This window comes from Glandiceps talaboti, chromosome 8 (genome assembly GCF_964340395.1).
Source record: "Glandiceps talaboti chromosome 8, keGlaTala1.1, whole genome shotgun sequence".
In the NCBI taxonomy this organism is placed as follows: domain Eukaryota; kingdom Metazoa; phylum Hemichordata; class Enteropneusta; family Spengelidae; genus Glandiceps; species Glandiceps talaboti.
Window position 1 is genome coordinate 5,783,651 of NC_135556.1, and position 24,735 is coordinate 5,808,385.

Below are 24,735 nucleotides of genomic sequence, written 5' to 3' on the forward strand. Positions count from 1 at the left end.
TATTAGGACAGTGTTCTATGACATACATGTGCATATCCATTTTCGTCGTGATACGATCCAATATGGCTGCCTGGCAGCCATTTTGTTTGTGAATTTTCCATGTCCAAAGCCATAACTCAGACTCCATTTTCATCATGATATGATCCCCCATACCCAACCAATCCTTTATTGTTGGAGGCATATTCCATGTCCAACAAGCACACACAACATATCTAAGTCTGTTTGTTTTAGGTTCACAAATGTTGTTGCGTGATCAGAGTAGTGATAATTCCTAAAAACCCAATTATAGCGGGGACTATGTCATTATCAATGACTTGTTCAGGTATAGTTACAGTTACTGAGAGGTGTACGCGTTGTTTCATATAAGTGATGATTGTAATTTAGGACTGATCTTCGTTTATTTTAGTAAACTCATAATTTAGCATTTACAGATATGCATTGTTGGCATTTTTTCATTAACGCAATCAACCACATTAGATTATGTAGGTTGACTTTTATGACGTACAATGTAGCACATTCATTCCAACCAATGTGTGTGTAGCTGGTAACTTAGATGCTGACATCACTCACAACCAATTGTATGCATAGCCTATGACTTATAGGGCATCATCGCCTCAACCAATACTAAAGCCCGTAACTTATAATCTGCCGATATTCGCTTCCACCAATGTTCATATATGCTGACATCACATCAACCAATGCACGCATAGCTTGTAACTTCACAAGCTGAAAGCTGCCACCATCTGTCCACACTCTCACTCAGGCATCCAGCCTAGATCTGTAAACACAAAACCACAGGTCTCTACTTCCCTGCAGTATTGTCAGCTCAGCAGGCTTACAATTTTTTTTTCCCGTCCCTGAACTGAAAGAGGTCGGTATTATGTAGTTTATCTGGGGACTGTCATACATTGTGGCGTTACTGTTAAATACCAGTGGATGTATCACTTTTGTTCATGGAAATAGATTATGACTTTGATTTCGTAGGTGAGTTCAATTTTATCCCCCTAAAGCAGTAGTTGTAATTCGTACATACGGCAATATTTCATGAATTTAGGATTTGTAATGTACTAAAATATTAAAATATAAAGTGTTAGAGAAAGTATCACCAGTGAGGATTCTATCTATAATTGATTTCTTCTCTGTCATATCAAATGATGAAATGAGTATATATTACTTATATGAGGTGATGAAATATGATATTTTGGCATTCACTGTGTGTAGGGGATAAATATCGTTACATTCATGTACATTGATACTGTGTACATACCAGTGAAGGTCAGAATTGCTATATAATGTATATGTTAAATGTATCATGTGTTTTCTACTACTGCTATTCCTGTGCAACGGAAATGTTGAATATGCCATATTTTTTAGGAGAAGTGTAATTTATAGTGGCTACATGTTATTTTGATACTTTTATTAGTTATACTTTGAAGAGTTTGTTAGTTTGTTGGAAGGGGAATGTGTGATGGTATGTGTATATTGTTTGAAATATTGTCATGTATATATCGTAAACTGGTAATGTAAGACATATATATATCATTTTGTATGCATTTATTGTATGTGAACATGTATGTAACTTTGTATGTATGTATGTATGTATGTATGTATGTATGTATGTATGTATGTATGTATGTATGTATGTATGTATGTATGTATGTATGTATGTATGTATGTATGTATGTATGTATGTATGTATGTATGTATGTATGTATGTATGTATGTATGTATGTGTGTATGTACATTGTATGTATGTGTATGTGTGTGTATGTACGTACGTACTTGTATGTATGTATGTATGTATGTATGTATGTATGTATGTATGTATGTATGTTTTGTATGTATGTATGTATGTATGTATGTATGTATGTATGTATGTATGTGTGTATGTATGTATGTATGTATGTATGTATGTATTTATGTATGTATGTGTGTGTGTGTGTGTGTGTGTCTGTCTGTCTGTCTATGTCTGTTTGTCTGCCTGCCTGTCTGTCTGCCTATGTCTCTCCCTCTTGTCTACTTGCCTGTCTGTCTGCCAAACTATCTCTCCCTGTCTGTCTCCCTGTGTGTACATGTACATGTATGTATGTATGTATGTATGTATGTATGTATGTATGTATGTTTATCTTTCTGTCTGTATGATGTGTATGTACACTGTTATGGACAGTGCTGCATAAAAGATGATTCATTATATCAGAATCCATGCTATAATTGGTAAACTATATAAAACATTGAAACAACATTTATATACTTAGAGAACTATCCAGTATAAATAAAGATTATAATATTATTATTATAATCTACGTATCTAGATGTGAAATTTACGTATTATTGAAATGTAAATATGTGTTGGCATTTAATTTAAAACAAGATACTTGTACAGCTGGTCATAATACATGTATATGTCTTGACCCTAACTGTTATGCAATTAGTTACTTGTAGCTACATTCATTTCATTCCAGGTTTTTCCCAATTGATCCTATATAAAGTGACGTTGATTTATCAGTGCTGGAATAAAACACATGGATCATCATGTCGAGATTAAGAATATATGTTCCAGTATTTAATTAAGGGGGCAAAATGAGAAATGACACTAAAGCTATCTGATATTGCAATATCATTGCAGGTGTTGACAGTAAAAGTTAACCCTACACATTGCCTATCCAGAGTCCAATCTTATGACGTTATAACTTATAACTACCACCAACCTATCAGGATATCAGAATAAATCACTAAACCTTCACTTTCTTTTCCAGGTTCAACTCTTAGTTTGGCAACTACCACTACGTCAGTAGGCTCAGCCAGCACGCTACCATGGGGTGCACCGAGGGAGTACCGTGACACTTTTAGCACACTAGCCATACCCATAGACACCAATGTCAAACCAGGGGAATATGTCTTACAGAGTCTGTTTGCTGAGTACACCATCCAGGCTGAGAGAAAGATTGAGAAGATCATGGCAGAGCCTTTGGTTAGTAGCAAATCCTATTTTACATGCTTTGACGTCTAATTAAAGTAATTGAAGCTACATCTTTAAAAACAGATATATGATTTAGGTTTTATGAGAGTAACTCTTAAGATGCAGCTGTGTATCATGAACATTTAATTAGGGGTAACAAAGAGTAGGTAATTTGTTTCCTGTACATTCAGCCATACAGAATGAGTGATTTCCAACAAAAGGCCAATGAACTTTAGTAGATATTACCTCCTTAATATTGCTCTTAATAAAAAAACATGATACTAAAAAACACGATACATTGTTGTTTTGCGAAACCTAATCACTGCTTGAAATTGGTCACAAACCAAGGATAATGTCTTAGAAAAGTCAAAGTGGACTATTTAATAAAAAATCCCAAGGTTCAATAAAAAGTAGGTATACATGTGATGTAAATGTAAATTTGTAGCTGTAGAGGTAACATTTTGTTTAAGGTGTGTTATCTGTCACTATAATATAGGTAGTGAAATGTTGTGTATGAGTAAGAATAACTTCACGGACATAATCTAGTTCATCATGCCACAACACAGTGAACATTCACTGATGATGTGTGTATATGTGACTTCCATGTATGTCACATTGCTTTCGATGTATTCTATGTACAATAAGAGATCGTGGGATGACTTCTGACATTTTAAATTACAGTGTTGATGGGAGATAGAATTCCCCTAGGTATATCATATATAAGGCCAGTATTCCACAGAGACTTACATGTACAGGTGTTTCTAAAATTTACCACAGGCTAGGAAATAAGGCGTACCATTTACTCTGGATAGTTTACCATGATCCGAAGCATAGCATCACACAGAAGAACAGCATTGCATATATACCACAATGTTATGTACTTAACGTCATGTAGCGAAATATATAGCTTGTTTTATAGCATAACGTAAAAGGATAATGCAGCACATTATGTTAGATAGCATAGCAATTGACACGTATAACATCATATTCCATGTTTAGTACAGTATATAACAAGATAACATGGTGTAGCATAGCATAGCATAACACAATGTGGTATGATGTAACAATATTGACATTACAAATAACAGCACGATACATCCATGACTAGTATTAGTCTAGTTACTGTACATGTAGTCATTTTCTACGATCTCGAACTTTCTAACGTGTTGTCAAACGGACAAATTCTGTGGAAATCTAGATAAATCTCCTGTTGGGGAAGGGATAATGTGAGTAGTAATCCATCAAACACTGACAGGCAGTTGCAGTTGGTTTAATACTGTGTTCAGTTTACTTCGAACTCAACCTCCAGTTTGAATTGTAAGTGGTATGAGGATATGATGATGTCATCATGTTTATATCAACACTCCAGTAGCATAAAACTATTGCTGTTGGTGGTAAAAACAGAATTCTGTGCTAGACAAATCCATTTGACTATATGGTGGAGATGATCATGGTGCATATAGGACTAGACTGTACATTTGAATATAGGATAACAATATAGGTATGGTATGTGAAGCATAACAAGACAAGTCTAATTGATTCAGATGACTTGTATTATTTCTAGATATACTGAAAGTAAACTAATACCATCTGACATTGCATAAAAGCCATAACTTGTGATTAAGTAAAAAAAAGAAGATATATAGCGTTTGTAACTTGCCATTTGAAATGGTGATGTGTGTCTCATATTGATTCATATGATGCGAGATGATGAAGGGGAAATGAAGACCACATATCATCATGTAGTAGAATTTATGATGGCCAATCTCCAGTGTGATGATTCACCATGATGTAAGGAAGTGCTGATTCTATGTAGGATAAATGGATAGATTTTACAAGATGAAAGAATGAAAGATTAAGACTTCCATATTTTTGTCCATATAGAAACATTGACTTCTGAATTGTCTTAAAATGGGTGTGAATCCAGGCTTGGGTGCATGTTTTGGTTTTGTAGGACATATTTTGACTTATTTTGTATACGAAGAGTATATTCTATCAAATTTTTAAGCTGATAAATCATTCATTCATTCATTCATTCATTCATTCATTCATTCATTCATTCATTCATTCATTCAATCATTCATTCATTCATTTTATTCATTCATTCATTCATTCATTTATCTGTCCATTTGTCTGTTTGTCTGTCTCTGTCCATCCATCCATCCATCCATCCATCTATCTATCCACCCATTCATTTGGTGCTTGGGCACCTTTTAAGTTTAAATGAACTTGGCTTTGTAAATCATAAATGGTTGTGAAATCAGAACAATTCTGTGGAAAAGTAAAAATATAATAAGATCTAGTATTTGTGTTCAGCATCTGATGTGACCTTGTTTTGCAATTGATGTAATGATTTGATAGTCAGTCAGTGTCTGACATTGGATATGACCTTGCCCAGAGAGACTTGACATTGCACTCAGACATACAGACTACATTGTCAACCATGATAGACTAGTCTCTGGACTAGCTGACCTTGACGCAATGTTTAGTGTAGGTATTCAGTACATGACTAATGATTTAACCTTGTTTTAGGATTGACCTTATCGATTTGAACTTTTTTTGATGAGCTGAAAGTGACATTGAACATCTGTGAATAGTAACTGATCTTTGTAGTCTCATTAAATAGCAATGTAACACAAGTTATCATGTAAAATCTAATCCTGTCATTTTAATAATTGGCTACCCTTGAGATTGATGCCAACCACTGTAATAGCAAGAATTTAATCACAGTTTCAGCCTTGTCCAAATTATGTATGTGTGTAGCAGGAAATGAAATGTGAAGTCTGTTAGTGCTTTCTGTACATTAAAAAAAACTCAGTTTTTAGAAATCCTTGTATATTTTGTTCATTTCTCATTCATTTCCTCCTATTGACCACAAATATTCAGCCATTTCCCATCCAAGACACACCTTTGGGTTACACCTATAGTATAAATTCCTTTCTCTCCTTTATTTGCATTTTACCTGTGTCATTCCTTATAAATCTATTGTTAGATCTCTCCATCTGTTACTTTCACTTTCACTTCATTCAGTGACATTTTGAAGAAGGAACCTATATGCCTCTGGTAGCTGCTACTGCAAATATCAACTCTGTTAACCTCAGTCAGAGTGCTACCAGAATGCTTCCAAATAGCAGTAGACAGATTTCTCTGAAATTTTCAGATTTTGTCAGAAATGCTCTTCCTTTGTTAGGTATAGCATGGAAATATGTTTAGCTGTTTCATTTTTAGAAATATTACGTATTAAAGACTACCTTTTGTAAAGATTTGTTATTTGTTCGATGCTTGATTTCCATGTGTTGGTGTCAGTTCTGTATAAATTCAATTTTAACTTCAATTTGTATGAGTAGCCACGCAACAGTGGTAGTATAATTCAGAGAATATTACTTTTCTGTATAAAATTTGTGACCATATTCTAAAATCCATACGTTATAAAATTTAGCAATACTACAGTTTCACACACATTACAAGTCCCTAGTTGACAAGGTAGCACAATGTATAAAATTAATTGGAAGGGTTGATTGAATCCATTTTGTATAGAAAATTGAATTTGTAAATTTAAAGTTAAAAAGAAATACAAATGTGGTTGTTGGTTGACATGGTGATTTGTGTGAGGTATTTTAGTTCAAATGTAGGAAAGGTTGGAATACCATACTGTGATACACTTGTATGAGTACAATACAGCAGGGATCCAGGTAATCTACTTTCAATTTTGCATTTCCTTTATTTGCTACACCAATAATTATCAAATATACATTTATATAGTCCAATCAGGTGAACTGTTGATTTTATGTGTATGGTGCAAACTATGTTTAAATACAGTATAGGACTTTGTTTGTATTCATGATCAGTCTGTTTGTAACCAGGGGCGTTTTTTTTTCGCTGGTTCAGCACAAGTTTTACATTCTCCTAATTCAATTGACACCTATTTGCATGTTAATGTAGATATAAAGGCTACTGTGTGATTAGCAATAAAAAAACACATCACTCTCAATAGAATTATTCCATATGTTGCCATGAGTATTAACAGGCACATACCCTGGCTGCAGGATCGTGATTTGCATATTGCTTGGTGCAGCTGTGAGGCACATGTATGTACATATTATTGGAATGCATAGGCATATACCCTGGCAGCAGGAATGTGATTTGCATATTCTGAGATGCAGTTGGGATGCACATGTAACAGACATAATTGTATAGATATGCATAGGCACATGTCCTGTCTTTAGAATTGTAATTTGCATATTTCATTTTGTGCACAGCTGTGATGTACATGTACATGTGTATAATGTATAGTTTGCATATACAAGTACATTGTATACACAGGCACATACCCAGTCTGTAGGATTGTAATTTGTATATTTCAGGATGTGCACATGCATACAAATTAATTATGCATCTACATGTATGCATATACCACGACTAAAGTACTAGGTAAAGTTGCATGCAATGGATATGCACATATGCAAATATACCATAAGTATGTATATAAGTACATATTTACAACTTATATACATTTGCATGTGTGCATATAGTAACTATATATACATGTATCATGAGTATATGTACGAGTCTGTGCCTGACTGTCTTAATTAAGGCACCAATGCCTGCATGAAGGTACATTCATGATATTTTATAATTTCCAGTCTGTGTGTGAAAAACATTCAAGTCTTGAGTCTATATTCATAATGTATACTGCCAGTATCTAATAAACCATGTACAACATATTATCCTGACATATATATATAATACATCATACAATCAATATGACTACATGATGTAGTATACAATTCCAGTCTTTGTATGAATGTTGCCATCGGCTTTTAATACAAAATGTCAGATTGGAAGTGGATCATATTGTTTGGAAATACCTTCCATGTGAATAAAAAATGATATTCTGTACCTTAAAGTTTATACTAGTATTAGTATTATAGTAGCCCAGATACTTGGCTATCAGGCTTGATAATGTTTAATAGTTTGCTTGAAACAGAAGCATTTTATAGTGAGCACGGCCAATCTCTAGGTTATTTTACTAAGAAAATGAAATTGGCTGACACACACATGCACGCACGCACGCACGCACACATGCACGCACGCATGCACGCACGTAAGCATGTACACACACACACACACACACACACACACACACACACACACACACACAGAGGATATTAAGAATCAAGAATTTTAAGAATGTGTCACACCATTTTAGTTCGTGTTAAAGGTGAGTTGAGTTTCTTTGAAGTTTGGAAAATTTATGATTCCATGTCAGTCATGATGATAAGTACCACTTTTATTTCCTTTTAGCAAAATGACTCTTGAACATTTCAAGAATGTGGCATGATACAGGCCCTCGTTTTAATACATGATGTCATTTTCAAATGAAGAAGGATTTATTTTGTTGCAATTGCACCACTCGTTTACACAGAGATGCCAAAGACACATGAAAATGCAATGCTTTGAAAATGCTGAAAATGGATTGGTTTCAAAACTATGGATTTTAAATCTAAAATGGAGTCTGTGCACATGGGCAAAAACAAAAAAGCTTTAAACAATTATAGATAATTGAAGAATTTGAAAATGGATATATTTGACCCCAGGAATTTTAGATGTACATGTACTTACGCATGCACTTTACCACAGTGTTATGTTTGTACATACAAATATATACAACAGGATCGTTTTCGATTTGTTCTGTCTTTGTTGTTTCTGTGTGAATGGTCAAAAACCATTGTCAGCCACTTGTACAAAAACGATATTATTAATTTTTTAGTGTTTTATTTGAAAACGTCATCGTGCAAATGCTCAGTTTCTGAGATGTAGAAACTTTGTTTCATGAAATTTTATTGTTGCAGTTATGTACATGTAGATAATTTCAACAACAAAGATGTTAGACACAATTTTTGTCTTGTTTCATTTCCTTTTCATGAGCTGATGATAATTGAAATTTGATCACCCACATCACATTCAGTGTTTTTAGATAAGATGCATGTAATGATATCAGTTTCAACAACTCAACAAAAAGAATCACAAACAATGAAATGTAATTTCCCATTGTGTGAAATTGTGAGTGTCCATTTCCTTTTCAAAATTTGGAAATTCCCCCATTTTGTATTCCATTCGTACAAGAAACTTACATCATATGATGAAATTAAATTGATGAAGATGAAGAATGTCAGTGGATCAGATATGAACCCATTCATTGATTCATTATGATGTAATTTTTACATCATTAATAGCAAATGAAAGTTTTATGAATGATATTCATAATTGATAACAGAAGTAATATGTATCCGTATTGGCAGAAGTCAGCTAATGTGTATTGAGAGATGGGCATGCGCTGAGATATTTGATTAATTATGTTATAATTGAGTTTTGGAGAGATTGTAGTGATTGATGGGAAGCACTGATGAATCACTTGAAATATAATTAATTAAAATCAGGTGGTGGGACTGACTATTTTGATAATATTATATTATGAGGCTGTTTGATAAATTTCAAGTTATGATGCTGTATGTTGGGCAGATTGCCAAGTTGTCTTCCACAATTGTAAAATTAATATGAAATATGTATCCTGTTATTATATGACTATATAATTTCAGTGTACGAATTATGGTAATTCTAGCACTAATATGTAATCGTTATGCACGCATGGCTCAACATATTTATTATTCTGTGTCGACTTGAAGATGTAAGTGAAATATTACAAATATGTTAAAAACTGTTTAGTGTTTTAATTTCTAAATATATGTCAAAACAGCTCCAAAAATGTTTTAATTTCTAAATATTTGTCCGCATGTTACACATCTGCTGCCATGTATGTTTGTGATTTATGATAAACAAGATAAATCTCAATTTTAATTGAATATGAACAATCATTACTATAATGTTGCATGGTAATTGAGAAATCCAAACAACTCAAAACAACTAGAAGGCACTCGGTTGAACATGTACCTCAGCTAACGCCGAGCTGTTGCCTTGTTATGACATACAAAACAAAAATCAAAGTAAAGTGCCCTCAAGAGTGGGCTCAATACCTGGTTCCTATAACTGCCATGAGTGATTATTAGCTAATTATTCCATAGAAAACAAAAATCAAAGTAGGGCACCCTCAATGGTTGGAGCTCAGTATCTGATTATGATAAAATATGTGTGTTGGCTGATAAGCTAGTTACTACTACAAAGCAAAACAAAATTAGGACACCCTCAAGGGTTTGACCTTGGTGGTTGATTCTAGTAAATGTTATCAATAAATGTTAATAAATTTTAAATGTTATGACTGTGATTGAAATCCTGATCGGGATTCAGTTTTCCTCCTCTGTCTAATCAATTGGTCCTTGTCTCATCATAGCCATTCTTTCCACAAAGTTTTGTTTTATTCATCCATTCATTTGTATAGATATCCACATACAAACAGACATGGGTTAAAATATACACACTATCCAATCTGATTGGTGGAGATAATTAAGGTACACACAAAGTAACCTACAAACACAACCTCACTGTTGGAGGTAATAAAGTACACACAATGTAACCTACAAACACAACCTCACTGTTGGAGGTAATAAAGTACACACAATGTAACCTACAAACACAACCTCACTGTTGGAGGTAATAAAGTACACACAATGTAACCTACAAACATAACCTCATTGTTGGAGGGAATAAAGTACACACAATGTAACCTACAAACACAACTTCACTGTTGGAGGTTATAAAGTACACACAATGTAACCTACAAACATAACCTCATTGTTGGAGGTAATAAAGTACACACAATGTAACCTACAAACACAACCTCACTGTTGGAGGTAATAAAGTACACACAATGTAACCTACAAACATAACCTCATTGTTGGAGGGAATAAAGTACACACAATGTAACCTACAAACACAACTTCACTGTTGGAGGTTATAAAGTACACACAATGTAACCTACAAACATAACCTCATTGTTGGAGGTAATAAAGTACACACAATGTAACCTACAAACATAACCTCATTGTTGGAGGTAATAAAGTACACACAATGTAACCTACAAACATAACCTCATTGTTGAAGGTAATAAAGTACACACAATGTAACCTACAAACATTAAATGTACTGTACATCAATCCCACTATATGAAGTATTCAATCATTGCTATGCCATATATCTTAATCTCAAGCACAGCTCCTAAAGCAGTCTGAACAAATCAAAATTAATGAGGGAACACTTTTCAATTGGTGTGTTCTATAAAGTCTTGTTTTATGAGTAACAGCAATCTCCTTTATGTTCAACCAAAACAAGGTGAGTTTAAAAGGCTTTTCTGACTAGGGGATAAAATACGTTAAATATACATGTAAGCCATGATTTAATTATTCTCGTGAAACTTTATGTTCAGATTTTCAATGTCATTGAAATCATCTTCAGATGTTGTTAATACTCATTACACAGTTAATGTTAATTGTTATACATATTCTTGGGGTTTCCTTGACTTTTCAGTTATAATGTGCATACATACTGATTCCTAAGTTGACCACTCCTTAGGCAGGGGCACCTGTGAATATATTGAGATCCTTAGGTTGAAAGGTTAAAGCTTAAAAATGAGTTTACTTCTCACCACTGCCTCTAGGAAAGAAAGACATCTTGGAACAATTCACAGAATCTACCAGTTGACACGTTATCTCAGCTGGTTAGAACACTCTGACTAGTTTTTAGGGGGACGTGGGTTAAATTCCTGCACATCAGACTCATTTTTCTTTCCTCATTTATAACAATTTCAAACATGAACTCAGTTTCTGCCATTTTAAAGGCACAAGATTCAATCCCAAGGTTTTGCATTGTTATCTTATACAGTGCAACTATGAGGATTCCATAGAATCATTCATTTGTTCTGGTTCAACTCTTTCTATAGGTCTGAAACTCAACTGTTTTTCATGCCCAAAATATTAATCCAAAGCTGAATTGCCCCTTTTAAAAAAGAAAAGGATATGTTGTGAATTGACATGTTTTTGGATATTTATTGAGATAAAAGGATTTCATTCATTTGTAGTTATCAGTATGAAGTTGGCATTGATCAGAATCTTTGTGAAAGTGATGTACAGGCCTTCCTAGGTAACTTCCGTTACATGTACATGTATTTATGGACTGCTTATATCAATATTTACAATAACAATTAAACCAGTTGACAACATGTTTAACGGAAGTCTCCTAGCAAGGCCCAATGTCACTTCCACCTAAAAGTTCTGATCCATGCCAGTTGTATACTGATAAAGTGAAAGCGACTGAAACTGATGTATTTTATCTCAGTTAACATCCAAGTTTTGATTAAATATAGAGAATTCACAAGGTACAAGTATCCTTTCCCTTTAAAGGCATAAATACTTAGATTCCTGTGTGTCTCAAAATATGACGACAACTTTAAATACAACGCAGTTGAACTAGCTATAGCAGAAGAATGTAAGATGATATTTATTCATAGGCAAGACTTATATTGGAAAGTATGAATTCTATGGCATTTAGAATAACTTTCATTTTTTTCTGAATTATATAATCTCAAATCTTGCTAGCTGAAATAACACGTAAAAATTTTAAAAAAGAAAATTAAAATCACAGTAATCAACAGAACTATGTTTGAAAAAATGATGTGGAACTCTTCAATCTATATATATTGTATAGTATATTTCAGTTGTAAATTTGAAAATATATTGATACCAGATATGGAAGTCTGACTGGTAATGTGAAAATTATCATAGAAAATGGTTACTTCTGATGTTTTTCTTGTGTTCTACGTCCCGTATTGTAATAAACATGGTATGAAAGGTCTAGAGTGAGGCTGTTGACATTGAAACTCTTATTTTACATTCCAACCACAGGCGATACAGAATCTTTGCATATAAATGAATTAAGAATCTTCGGTAAACAGGTTTTTATACATAATTTATTACCCCCTCAAGTCTTGAAGTGTTGATGTAGACACTGATAAATTTACATTTCTAAGCTAGAGAAAAAAAGGGTCAGATATTCTTGGTTACTGTAGCTACATAAGTCATCTGGGTTGTAATGTAACCTTGTATATTTGTAATCTATTGATATTTTAGATGAGTGGTATACATGTATGTCTTATCACACTTCTCAGTGTGGGTAGGTAGAACAGGTATTTACTTGCTTGTGTTCATGAATATAAACAAACCATAGCTTGCAACCAGCTAACTAAGACATGATGTCCATAGCATTCAATATCATGTCATACATTTGTACATGCCAAATATGTAGCAAATGAAATCAGCCAACTGATTAACGTACCGACCAACCAACTAACTAACTAACCAACTGACTAATCAACTACCTGACTAACTGACCATCCAACCAACCAACTAACCACCCAACTGACTGACTGACCAGCCAACTAAATGTAACTAACCAACCCATCTGCCTACCAATGATCAACCAACAACCGACTAACCAACCAACCAACCAACCTAACAACTAATCAATTAACCAGCTGACCAGATAACTAACCAACCTATCCACCCACCACCAATCAACCAACCAACCAACCAACCAACCAACCAACCAACCAACCCACTCACTCACTTACAAAGTTGATCTGTGTCTAGAGTTGAGTCTAGAACTGAGAGATACAATGTTCACTACACATACATGTACATCTACATGTACATTGTATATCTTGAAACTTGCCAGTGCATTGGTCAGTTTTGATTGACTTTACATTTTGTCACATTCATAACTCTTTATTTCTACAGCATTGACAACCACAACTAAACACAGACTAGTACTAGTACACAAGCAGACCTGAATATTGAACATCTCTACGGCGATGGTTTCAACAATCATTGAAAGAGCCATTCTTAACAATTTAGTTAATACCAATGGGGTAAGGGAATTGTATCCAATTAGGGTGAATAGGTAGCGAGAATAAAGCCTCTCTGCTATACTCTATGTGTGTTGACTAACAAGCAATTCCCCTATTGCTGTTAGACCTCCCTCAGTGTTATAATTGTAATAGATTGAACTGACTTCAATTATGGTACCCTTGTAGTTACCATTCATGAATACGAATTGGTAGTCAAAAGGCTAACAGCTGCAATTCTTACATACACATAGCGTGATAGGAAATGTTATAAGTCAGGGCTTGTATACATTTACAAATGTAGCATAGCTTGTATACACTGAGGACTTCTACTATCTGCCTGGGTAACACTTCTGTGACTAGAGTCCAAGAATGATAGCGTGTTTCTCTGATAATACACAAAACCTCACCTCACCTAAGATATCAGGTGTATATACAATGTACATGTATACAATGTACATGCTTAGAATTGTAGATGTGGTATCTTGTGTGGCCTCAAGGTGAAAGGTAGAGAAATAGGTAGGTAGATAGCGATGTGTAAGGTAATAGGAGTCAAAACAACTTCTTCTTTTTGTCATAGCAGTGTTAAAACGCAGTGCAAAGGTGTCATGTATTCATTCCCATATTCAAAACATGCAGGTTTCCAAAGAATGGGGTAGGCAGGCAGGGATATGCAGGATAATAGGGATCAAAAAACCTGCTTGTCGTCATGATAGTGTTAAAATGCAGGGGCAGATGTGTCATGACTGTATTTGCATACTCATGCAAATTTCATATCAAAGAAATAAACAAATTCATACATGTATGTATATTTCAAAAACAAGTCTTATTTTGGTAACCTGAACATATCATTGCATAGTATAACAGGATCATGTCATAGCTTCATTTGCATACTCATGCAAATTTCAAAGAAATGAAATAAATTATATTTGACATATTTTAAAGACATGACTGTCTACCTGACAATAACATTTGGCAATGTAACATAAACAAGTCCATTAAAGGGCAGTTATTTGGGTCATTTATAGTTGTCTAGAACACGGTATGAAAAAAAAATGCTGCCTTTCTGAAATTTTCTATTTCCTTCTTTGTTCAACAATATAATATTGTTGAACATATTGACATAGTGTGCGTTTACCATGTGATCAATTTTGTATTTGTATTCATGATACAAAGTGTAGTCATAAATGCAAGTAATTGAAAAATGATTGGTTTTGCCAGCTACCTTTGTGTTACATTTTATCAATTCCCCATGCTAAAAATTGATTTTTATATAGAAATATACATACATGACAGCTGTCTGAATAAAGGTGACATGAGGTCACGAAAGGGAGATACATAATTCAGTTTCAGGGGCCTGGTCTCTCTACAGCACATAGGAAGTTTATTATTTGAATTGATATTTATAAATGTGCTTATATATGTATAGACAAAACCATATTACAATTGTAATAATATGAACTGTAAAATTTATCGAAATTACTTTGAATACATTAAATGTTGTCAAATGATTGAAGCCATACATCAAATGGTACGTCGCTCGCATCTCGTTAAAAGCATTGGACTGGCGAACCTGTCAAAATGGTGGTGATTGTATTGTTTCCACTTTCAATGAGTGTACAGATTCTTGTAACAGTGAAGGCCAGATTAGCTTATCTTTCCTGAACCATGTTTACTATCTGTAGCCCAGAGACTGTAGGCTATCTGACTGGATATACTGGTTCAACAGGGAATGACATTATTAAGTCAGATAGCCAAAGTCTCTTCGCGCACTATCTGTTAAAATGATAGAATGAGTGTTAGAAACTGCATTCTTTATAGAGGTATGGGGGGGGGGGGGGATGAGTACATTATAATATTAATAACATAATTACAGTGGCTACTGATGCCTGTTGAAAGCATACCTCAGAAATGAAATAATAAAACTACACACACTATGTCACTATCCATACACAAGTTCTCTTCCACATTTGATGGAGAAACATACATGTTTCGAACAAATCACTTGTCCTTCAATCAAAGTGGAAGAAGAGAACTTGTGTATGAATCTCCATGATTAATATACATACACGTAGTATTACATGTAGTATTACATACACTATTAACTTAATTTCTTAGAATGAAGCCAAACTTTGCATGGATCATGAATGGTTTTCAGTATCATCATCTTGTCTATATTGCACATGTATGTTCTCCTTGTTGTCTTGATTTCGGTGTATGGAACTTAAAATGATTGTTTTGTGCATATGACTTCACCTAACATTAAGATCATACATCTGTATCACTGGCTGTCACCTGGCCATTCTCTATGTTTGAATGGAGATTTCAGGGTATTAGCTATTGAAAACATTGAGAGCAAGAGTTGTACATCAATCAAACATTACATTCTAAACTAAATAGCAGCAGAAATATTTCAAGATGTCTACCCCTGCAGATGTTACTAACTCAGTTGGCTATTTATAATCTAGAAAACTAGATACTAACAGAAACATAAACTCTGTGTTATACTGTCTAATTTTGAATGTTTGGAAACCCTGGAAATGAAGGAGAAACTTGGTAAAAGTGGCCTACATTTCCCAACCTTCTATGAAGTACATGTACATTTGTACTGCAGTTTTGAACATTAGGTAGATTTTACCTACTTACTGGCCATTTCAGAACGACTACTTTTATACACTTTCTCAGACTTCTACTGCTGCAAACATCAACTCAGTTGGCTTCAAAACTTTGAATGATGTGTGTAGTATCCGCCAGTGTCCATGGTAACATTAGCTCAGCATTAACACCAAGTTACTCCTGTGATAATACTGGTTTTAATTAGCATTTTGGAAATCAATTCGTGAGCTGTACTTGTAATGTAGCTTGTTGCTTTAATAATGAGTGTGTGTGGAGGCATTGAATTGAACAGCAAGAACAGCTGGTGATGTTCATGATGTATGTAAAGAGAGTGAAAGTAAAATGACGTGGTTAGTAATAGTACATTCAGTATGCAACTGATATCTACTGTCAAAAGCAGAAGTGAAAAGGAAAAAAAAAAACGTCAGTCCTTCCTGACGTCTAAGGAGTAATCAATGTGAACATGTTTAGTGTTTAGTAGTTTTGATACTAATGAAGGAAGTCAAATGTATTCACACCCAATAGTTTAGTTTCTCTTGATTCAGTCTCACTCAACAATGTATGGAGAAGGTGATTTCCACCAGTCACTGTAAAAAGAGGAAGGTTCATTTACAGCTTTTCCTTTGGGCTACATGTCAAAAAGGTATTGAAAAAATGTCTAGAAAGTAGAAGTATTTCTAATATTTTTGAGTGGTAGGATCTTTATTAAACTAAGGTGTGGTAGGCTATAGTATAAAAAGCAATTCTTGATGGTATATACAGAGAGAAGTAGATTTCGACCAGTCACTTTAAAAAGAGGAAGGTTCATCTACAACTTTTCCTTAGGGCTAAAAGTCAAAAAGGTATTGAAAAAATGTCCAGAATGTAGAAGTGTTTCTAATATTTTGCAGTCTTGGAACTTGTAAGGTTATAATAATCTAAAAGCAATTCATATCCTTTACTTTTAAGTCCTGCAAAGTATACGTTGCCAGTGGAGTAGAAAGGGATACTCCTTTAGTGTGTTTATCCAACAGGTGGTGATGTTGACTTATAGTGGTAATGTTGCTCTTACAGATTGGTAGAATACCAGTGTCAGAGTACCTAGTGGTTTCTCTTTCAGTCAGTGTGCAGTTAGTGATATACCTGTATAAACCACTCTTATTGTTTGCTTAGAGTGTGTGGTTACTGCTTTTGCACCACTATTGTCTAACTTCAGGTTTTGGGTTGGTTACCCAGACCTGTGTTGCTCGATTTCCAAGGCACAATACATGCCTTTGTTTAATAGTTAAGGTTACTGCTAGGCTAACTCAAGCACTGCTTTGTGCAGTTGAAACGTGTTCCGTCTTTTTTTTAAAGTAGCATGATCACACCAAGAGGCTTTAACAGAGTGAAAGGTTGTTTTGATTTTTTCAAAACAAGACAATCTCCTGCAGTTATAGGTTTATCGTCACAGGAGTTGTACTTTTTCATGTCAAGAATTCTTCGGTGGATGGTATGAAAGTGGCTCCGACACTTCCCTCAAGCCTGAAGGACTTTTGTGACGCATTGGTGGAATTATACAACTTGGAGATCTGCCGAGTCTCTTCAAGTGGTTGACTGTTTTGTGTACAGAAAGATTGGATAATTCAGTGAAGTGATTTATTTTTTGGGGGGAATCTACTTGATAATGATATTGCCGGGTGAGAGTTGATGGACTTGATAATATTGTTGTGTATAGTAACACTAAGTCCACCTCCAGGAGAATACCTAACATAGCTGTATCACCAGCCTTTCCCTCACATATGAAGTGTTGATAGGAGCAGTGCACCATATGGATCATATCAACTAGTGCTACAAACCAGTACAATCTTGTTAATTATGCCTGTCATGTATTTCCAGGAACACCAAATTATTAATTGACCAGTCAGGACTAAAGCTACAAAAATGTATTTATGTAATAACCCAAGCTCTACTACATGTATGTAGTCCAAGGTCACTTCTAAGTTCAAGTAGGAAACCTTTCTCAAAGTGTAAGGTTACCAATCTACAATTAGTGATCCATATAATATTGACAGTTATATTGTGGGACAGTAAACAAAACTTGTTTCTATGCTTCAGATACACAAAGAAAGGAAAATGACACATTCAGTTTTACCAGTGGTGTATGCAATTATACCTTTCTGAGAAATCTGGAGGAGTATGTGTTTGTCAGAAATCTGATTTTAATGATATATTTTGTCACCTTGCTATTTCCTTGAGGAGTTTGAACTGTTTGAACATAGTATTTGAATACACCAGTTGAAAAGTAGCATAGTCCTTTGCAGCTAGGACAGACGTCTGCAGGCATGTATCAATACTCATAGGTACATATTAACTGCTCCCATCTCTTTGACGGCAGTCAAGTAGATAGAGGGACTGGACTGAGCAGTTAAAGTTAAAAAAAGCAGTTGCACTTTGTACATGATATACAGTTCTCTTGATATGTTTACACTGTGTTGTGAGATGAAGAACTGTCCTATGGTGAACTAGTGAAGTGGAGCTGCCAACGTTATTGTATGTGGAGTACTGGCTTACAATTGAATACAAGGAACTTCTGTTGGGAACTTGAAATCTGAAAATCCAACTGGTTGTTAAGTGTTACCGGCGAAGATTGCTGAGTACAATCAGCTTTGATACCCCTTAGCAAGAATTACTGTTGTTGCAACAAGTAGCAGTTGTCACTTGCAGCACGGCGTGAAACTTTTTCCCGACATTACTCCACTGTATAGTTTTATACTGGTTGAATGTACATGTGACTATCGACTTCCATCTGAAGCTGATATTGTAAGACTCTATTTTGTAATAGTAGCCACACTTTAGCTGGTGTGAGTGTGATCTCGGTATACAGATTACAAAATAACAGATTAGACATTCTCAATGCTGGGACATTTGCTTTAATACTTAGCAACCAGGCAAACAAGTACTTATAGCAGTGAGTTTTCCTGGGCTGTTTTGTGATGGTGTTTTGAGGCTTTGGGAATCTTCCAGGTGTGAGAAATTCATGTCCGCATTGGAAATATAACTTTAACATGCGTCATACGGAATCATATCTGTCAGGTGTACCTACATACATGGTGACCACACCCTGGGTGTAGAACTGAAAACAACATTGAAAGGTTGATGTAGTCTAGTTGTTGAGTAGAACAAACTGACACGGAGGCAAGCACTACCTATAGCGGTAATTATTTGATGGCTAACAGGTTACCTGTCATTACGCTTGGAATATCACTGACTGGATCAGAGGTCGGAGGTCAACGTGTCAAGTAACTAGGTCAGAGATAGGAGATTTGAGGTGACATCTGATATGACCCATACTGTTGATTTGATGCCATCTCAGTTATGCAAATTAGTTTCCTGGAATACATCAAATGTGTACTGAAGCCACAGCACGTGTAATTTTCTCTTGAGTTGGTCTCCTTATTGCGGTAGCAGTGCTAATAGCAGATCTCGACAATATTGGGGACATTGATGTAATAGCGACAGATTCATCACGTCTTAAAAGTATCCTTGACTGGTCTCGGGGTTTCTCAATCAATTCTTTCTATGCATTTTAAACAGATATTTCAAACATCTGTGTTTACATATTGGGGTGAAACCTTAGCTGTATGTTCTTGTGCCTGATTTACATGCATCACTTCCAATTGATGAGGAGTCCTACGAGTTGGAAAAGTTCATGAAGTCATTTGGACAGTGTGATCAGTAACCTGGAAGCCAAAAAGGGGTGATACTACCCAGTCATAAATCAAATATTGTGTTTGACATTGACATATAAATCAGTTTAAAGAAAATATTCAACTTCAGATTATCACCTGATCTTTAAGAGGACAGTTGGTCAAACAAACTGGATTTTTATAGCCTTGCTGTATTGCTCCCATTTCCACTTGGTACTCAACATCATGTCACTTGAAGCATCGCGAACTGACAACCAGCGATAACGTATTTCGACATCATATTCAATTCGATTCCATATAAACCGGCACTGTGAAAGCTGGCTTTAAAACATGGGATGGCACTTTATGTGTGTCACCAGCTGATTGCTAAGTTACATCTATGTTATAGAGAAATCTGGAGGAAGGTCAGTATTTTGTGAAGCTTTACGTTAAGCTGATATTTATTAGTTATTTGTTAAAATATGTGATATTCCATTCTTTGGCAGTAACAACCCATAGCTGCATTCTAGACAACACGTCATATCAAATATTTAATTGTCTTCATTTACCTTGTATCCTGGAATGCCGTAGACGTGTGGGTGTTTGTTGTATAAAGTGCTAAAGTTGAGGATTAAAATTTGTGGGGGTTTTACTAGTAACAGATGAAAGAGAGATGAGAATCAGAATTTCTGTGATACAACGCATGTTACAGATAGTTGTTGAGTTCTTTAAAAAGGAGTGATATGTAGCTAGCAAGCTGCAAAGTTGTAAATTTTGACTGAAAAATTAATTGATAATTTATCAATTAATTTAAAAACTATTAATTATGTAACTATGCAGTGAATTGTCATCTTATTAAACTTCTGTTTATGTGTAATCGCTCTGCTTTGTAGCTAGTGCTGTATAGCACATAAACGTGGCTGTCTGGCTCAATATACTAGTTTGATGAATGATATTGTCAAGTCAGATACATGTACATGTAGCTATGTGGAAGTCTTTGAACTACTTGTACATAAATGTGAAATAACCTCCAAACACACACACACACACACATATACATGTACCTCCAAACACATGTACCTCCAAAACACATACATGTACCTCCAAACACATGTACCTCCAAACACCTGTACCTCCAAACACATACATATACCTCCAAACACATGTACTTCCAAACACATACATGTACCTCCAAAAACATGTACATTTGTACCTCCAAAACACATCCATGTACCTCCAAACACATACATGTACCTCCTCCAAACACATGTACCTCCAAAAGACATACATGTACCTCTGAGAAAGGATGCCACAGTTCATGTCATGAGTATAAAATGCAAACTTAATATGTTTTGAAATATATACGTACACTGTACCTGATATTTTCCTGACTTAATATAGCACCTTCTAGCATTCTCCTGAAACTGTCTTGAGTTCATTCTGTATTTGTCTGGATTCCAACTGTGATCTACTATAACCACAGTGGTTACCACAGTTGGAATCCATACTTATTCTGTATCAAGTGAATACAGTAAATGTAGCATTTAATAATCCTGTATTTTTTAAATGCAAGACCATTGTTCCTGATGTACTTATATGAACAGATAACTCCTAAGTTAGGATGTCTATAGCTATCTATAGTCCAGGCGAATGATATTTGAAATACACATGATTGTAAGTTTTATGTAATGTCGTAAAATCAGGGCAGCTTTTCAGTTATACGTTTCTTTTCCAAATTCACATGAAATCTCTAGAAGTGATTCGGATATCTTGTAATAAAAGTTCATACATGTATGATGTAGGTCAAACAAACCAATGAATTGCTAATTATTTAAGTTATGCAGGTTTGCAATGATCAAGTAACATTTTGTATCATATTCAGTGCCAAAGCTAAATGTCACGCCATTTCCTACACTTTGTTTGTTCATACTACACATGTTGATGATGATGTATGTGTCTTGTACAAAATTTATACTTTGGGAAATGCTTGCTATATCAACTCAAATTTAGCATCATTGTGAATTCACCTGATGTAGTGATTTTCATATATCTGTAGAAATGGAAATTTCCGCTTATTAGGGATTGAAATTAGAGATCCCTGGAACTTGTATGATAACTATTAATTATTAAGAATGTCATTTAAATGTTACATTTGAATAGTGTGAGTTATCATTATAATTTGATTTTGAAGAGAAAATATTTGTATTTAGCTAGATAAGATTGAGAATACACATGTATCTCATGTGGAAAAAAAAGTATATATTGTGTAGAATGAATCTGCATGTGTATTTGAAGATTCAGCCTTTTTTAGCACACGTGTCTTTCAGCAGATTTATGTCACTCTCTTTGATAATCTAGTTAAATATTTCCCATTCCACAAATATTTGATCAAACACTTGAATTCTTCCTAATTATTAACCACAGTCATTTTGCTGACACTATTGATGTGGGGGCATTACTAGTCACCCCCATCATTTAGATCCATCCATGGTTCACTGATTTCTATCTGATTTCTATTTCTAATTGTATATTATACCATTGAGTCAGAGTATAGATATATGATTACAATTGACTAGAGTAAATCTGTTACCCCCTACATTTTAGAGAATTTTGGTACAGTCGTTTGATTTGTATAAGCTATGGAGTAGTCCATGTCATTGTGGAGGTAAGGAAATAGAGGTGATTATGTGAGGTTTATAGCTGATAAACATGTATTTGATTCAACTTCAACAAAATGTTTGAGTTTAGTATAGGCCCGAGTTTTATCATTTTGAGCTCAAAATATCTGTCAATACTTTAGTTAACTTAGAGCTATACAAATTGTATTTGCAGTGTCTCTTCCTTTCAATTTGAGTAGAGCAAAGCAGTATCCTGTATAAGGTCATCAAGTTGGCAAATATCTCACTGAACCCCCACCCCTCCACACACACACACACACATATGGCAGACTTGTGGTACATTGTATTTGACATATCTCAGTTGTCAAGATTCTCAAACCAAAGCAAACAATTAAACCAAGTGCAGTTTCTTATACACTTTTAGTAGTATCTATGACAAAAGGTTGTAAAATCAAACTATATTATAGTATATGTGTACATAGTCATTTGAATTTATTGTATTTTGCCAAAATTCTTTACTATTCACACTGTACACACAAGCTGAGTCATGTGTTTGCATTCCAGTGTGTGATTGAAAATAACCCACTTAATTTTCAATATTTGAATGATTTCATGATAATATTTTATTTCAGTGATTACCAGTATTTACATTCCATTACTAGTAGTAAGGACATTGTATGTAAACTTTACAATGTGTATAAATACCACTGATCACTATATTTTGTATTTGTGTAGGTGCATGCAAATACTACAATTGCCCCCAAATGTTGCAATGTAGTGCATGTCTGTATGCAAATGAACACACAAATGTTCAGTGTACACAAAATTAAATGCCCAGGTTATAATATTTGTTCAAACATATGGGATTGATGACAGAGTCCCATGGTGTATTATTGCCAGTATGGTTTACTTGGCATATTTGCATATGTGTGCTTGCAGTGTTTTCTGCTGCCCTGCATTCTACACTGGTGAAAATACAGCTGTAGAGAACATTGCATGTATGAATATGGTGTATTCTTATAAAATACCCTGATTATGCCATTCTGCCACTCACATGTGGTCTAGTGCTAGTATTGATCTGTGGCATCGAATCTCTAGATCTCTGGTGGTAGAGAGATGATTCGATACCATGGGTAGCATCTCATGTGTGATGGGGTTCTTGTTACAATATGGCACACAAGATACTAAGCAGTACAGGCTAGCTAGTAAGTTATTTTCTGAAGATAAAATTGTTTAAATTTGAATTAAAACAGCGATATTTTTTAAATTTCATGTATACCTTTATTGTATAAAACAAGTTAGTTTATTATTTGCAGTGACTTATATTTCAAAATTTTTGTTTTCTCTAGGAATCTCCATTGCAAAGATCTCTGCAGAGGGGCGAAGACCCCCAGTTTGATCAGGTGAGTAGATTACATGTACCAATAAAACAAAGTAATGATCATCTTTCAAATTCTCACCAGACAGAAAAAGGACTGATATTTTCAAGAATACATACACCAAAACGGGTGTGTCTGTTGAGATTAAACCCTCCCTTCCCCCTCCCATCCCCACCCTTCTCAGTTAACAATCAAACAAACAAAATAACACTTCAAACATTAACACAATAGGTTATCAGAATGTGAACTACATTGTACCATGGAGACACAGACTTAGATATCATTATCAATTGGGTCACCATGAATTACTTATAAAAAGTAAAGACTTTTGTAACTTTGATGTAAAATCGAATGTTTTTTTGTAAAGAAAAATCTTAGAGAAAACAATGAACACAAATATGTATATATGTGGTGGTGTAGAATTAGTAGAAATTATTAGCATTCCAAAAATCAAGAAAATTTGATATTTTTGTGGAATTGAGTTACGTGGCGTCATGGAGTTACGTGGCGTCATGGTGGATGAATGGTTAATGTGGCTGGCTTGGAATATCGCAAGTTGCAGGTTCAAGGCTTATTGTGTCAAGGCTTATTGTGTCAATTCTTGGGCAAGATTAGAACTATGCTTGTGTCCCTGTTAACCCAGCTGTATAATTTTGGACCTGGT

General features: G+C 34.7%; 1 protein-coding gene across 1 annotated transcript in view; it reads left to right on the forward strand.

The window, feature by feature from the left end:
• Window positions 1-830: 830 nt before the first annotated feature.
• LOC144438752 (protein furry homolog-like) overlaps window positions 831-24,735 on the forward strand; it is a 79,044-nt gene continuing 55,139 nt past the window's right edge. The window contains exons 1-3 of the mRNA XM_078127908.1: window positions 831-984; window positions 2,757-2,971; window positions 24,042-24,095. Coding sequence (XP_077984034.1) covers window positions 954-984; window positions 2,757-2,971; window positions 24,042-24,095 — 300 coding nt within the window. The 5' untranslated portion in view covers window positions 831-953. The remainder of the gene's footprint in view (window positions 985-2,756; window positions 2,972-24,041; window positions 24,096-24,735) is intronic.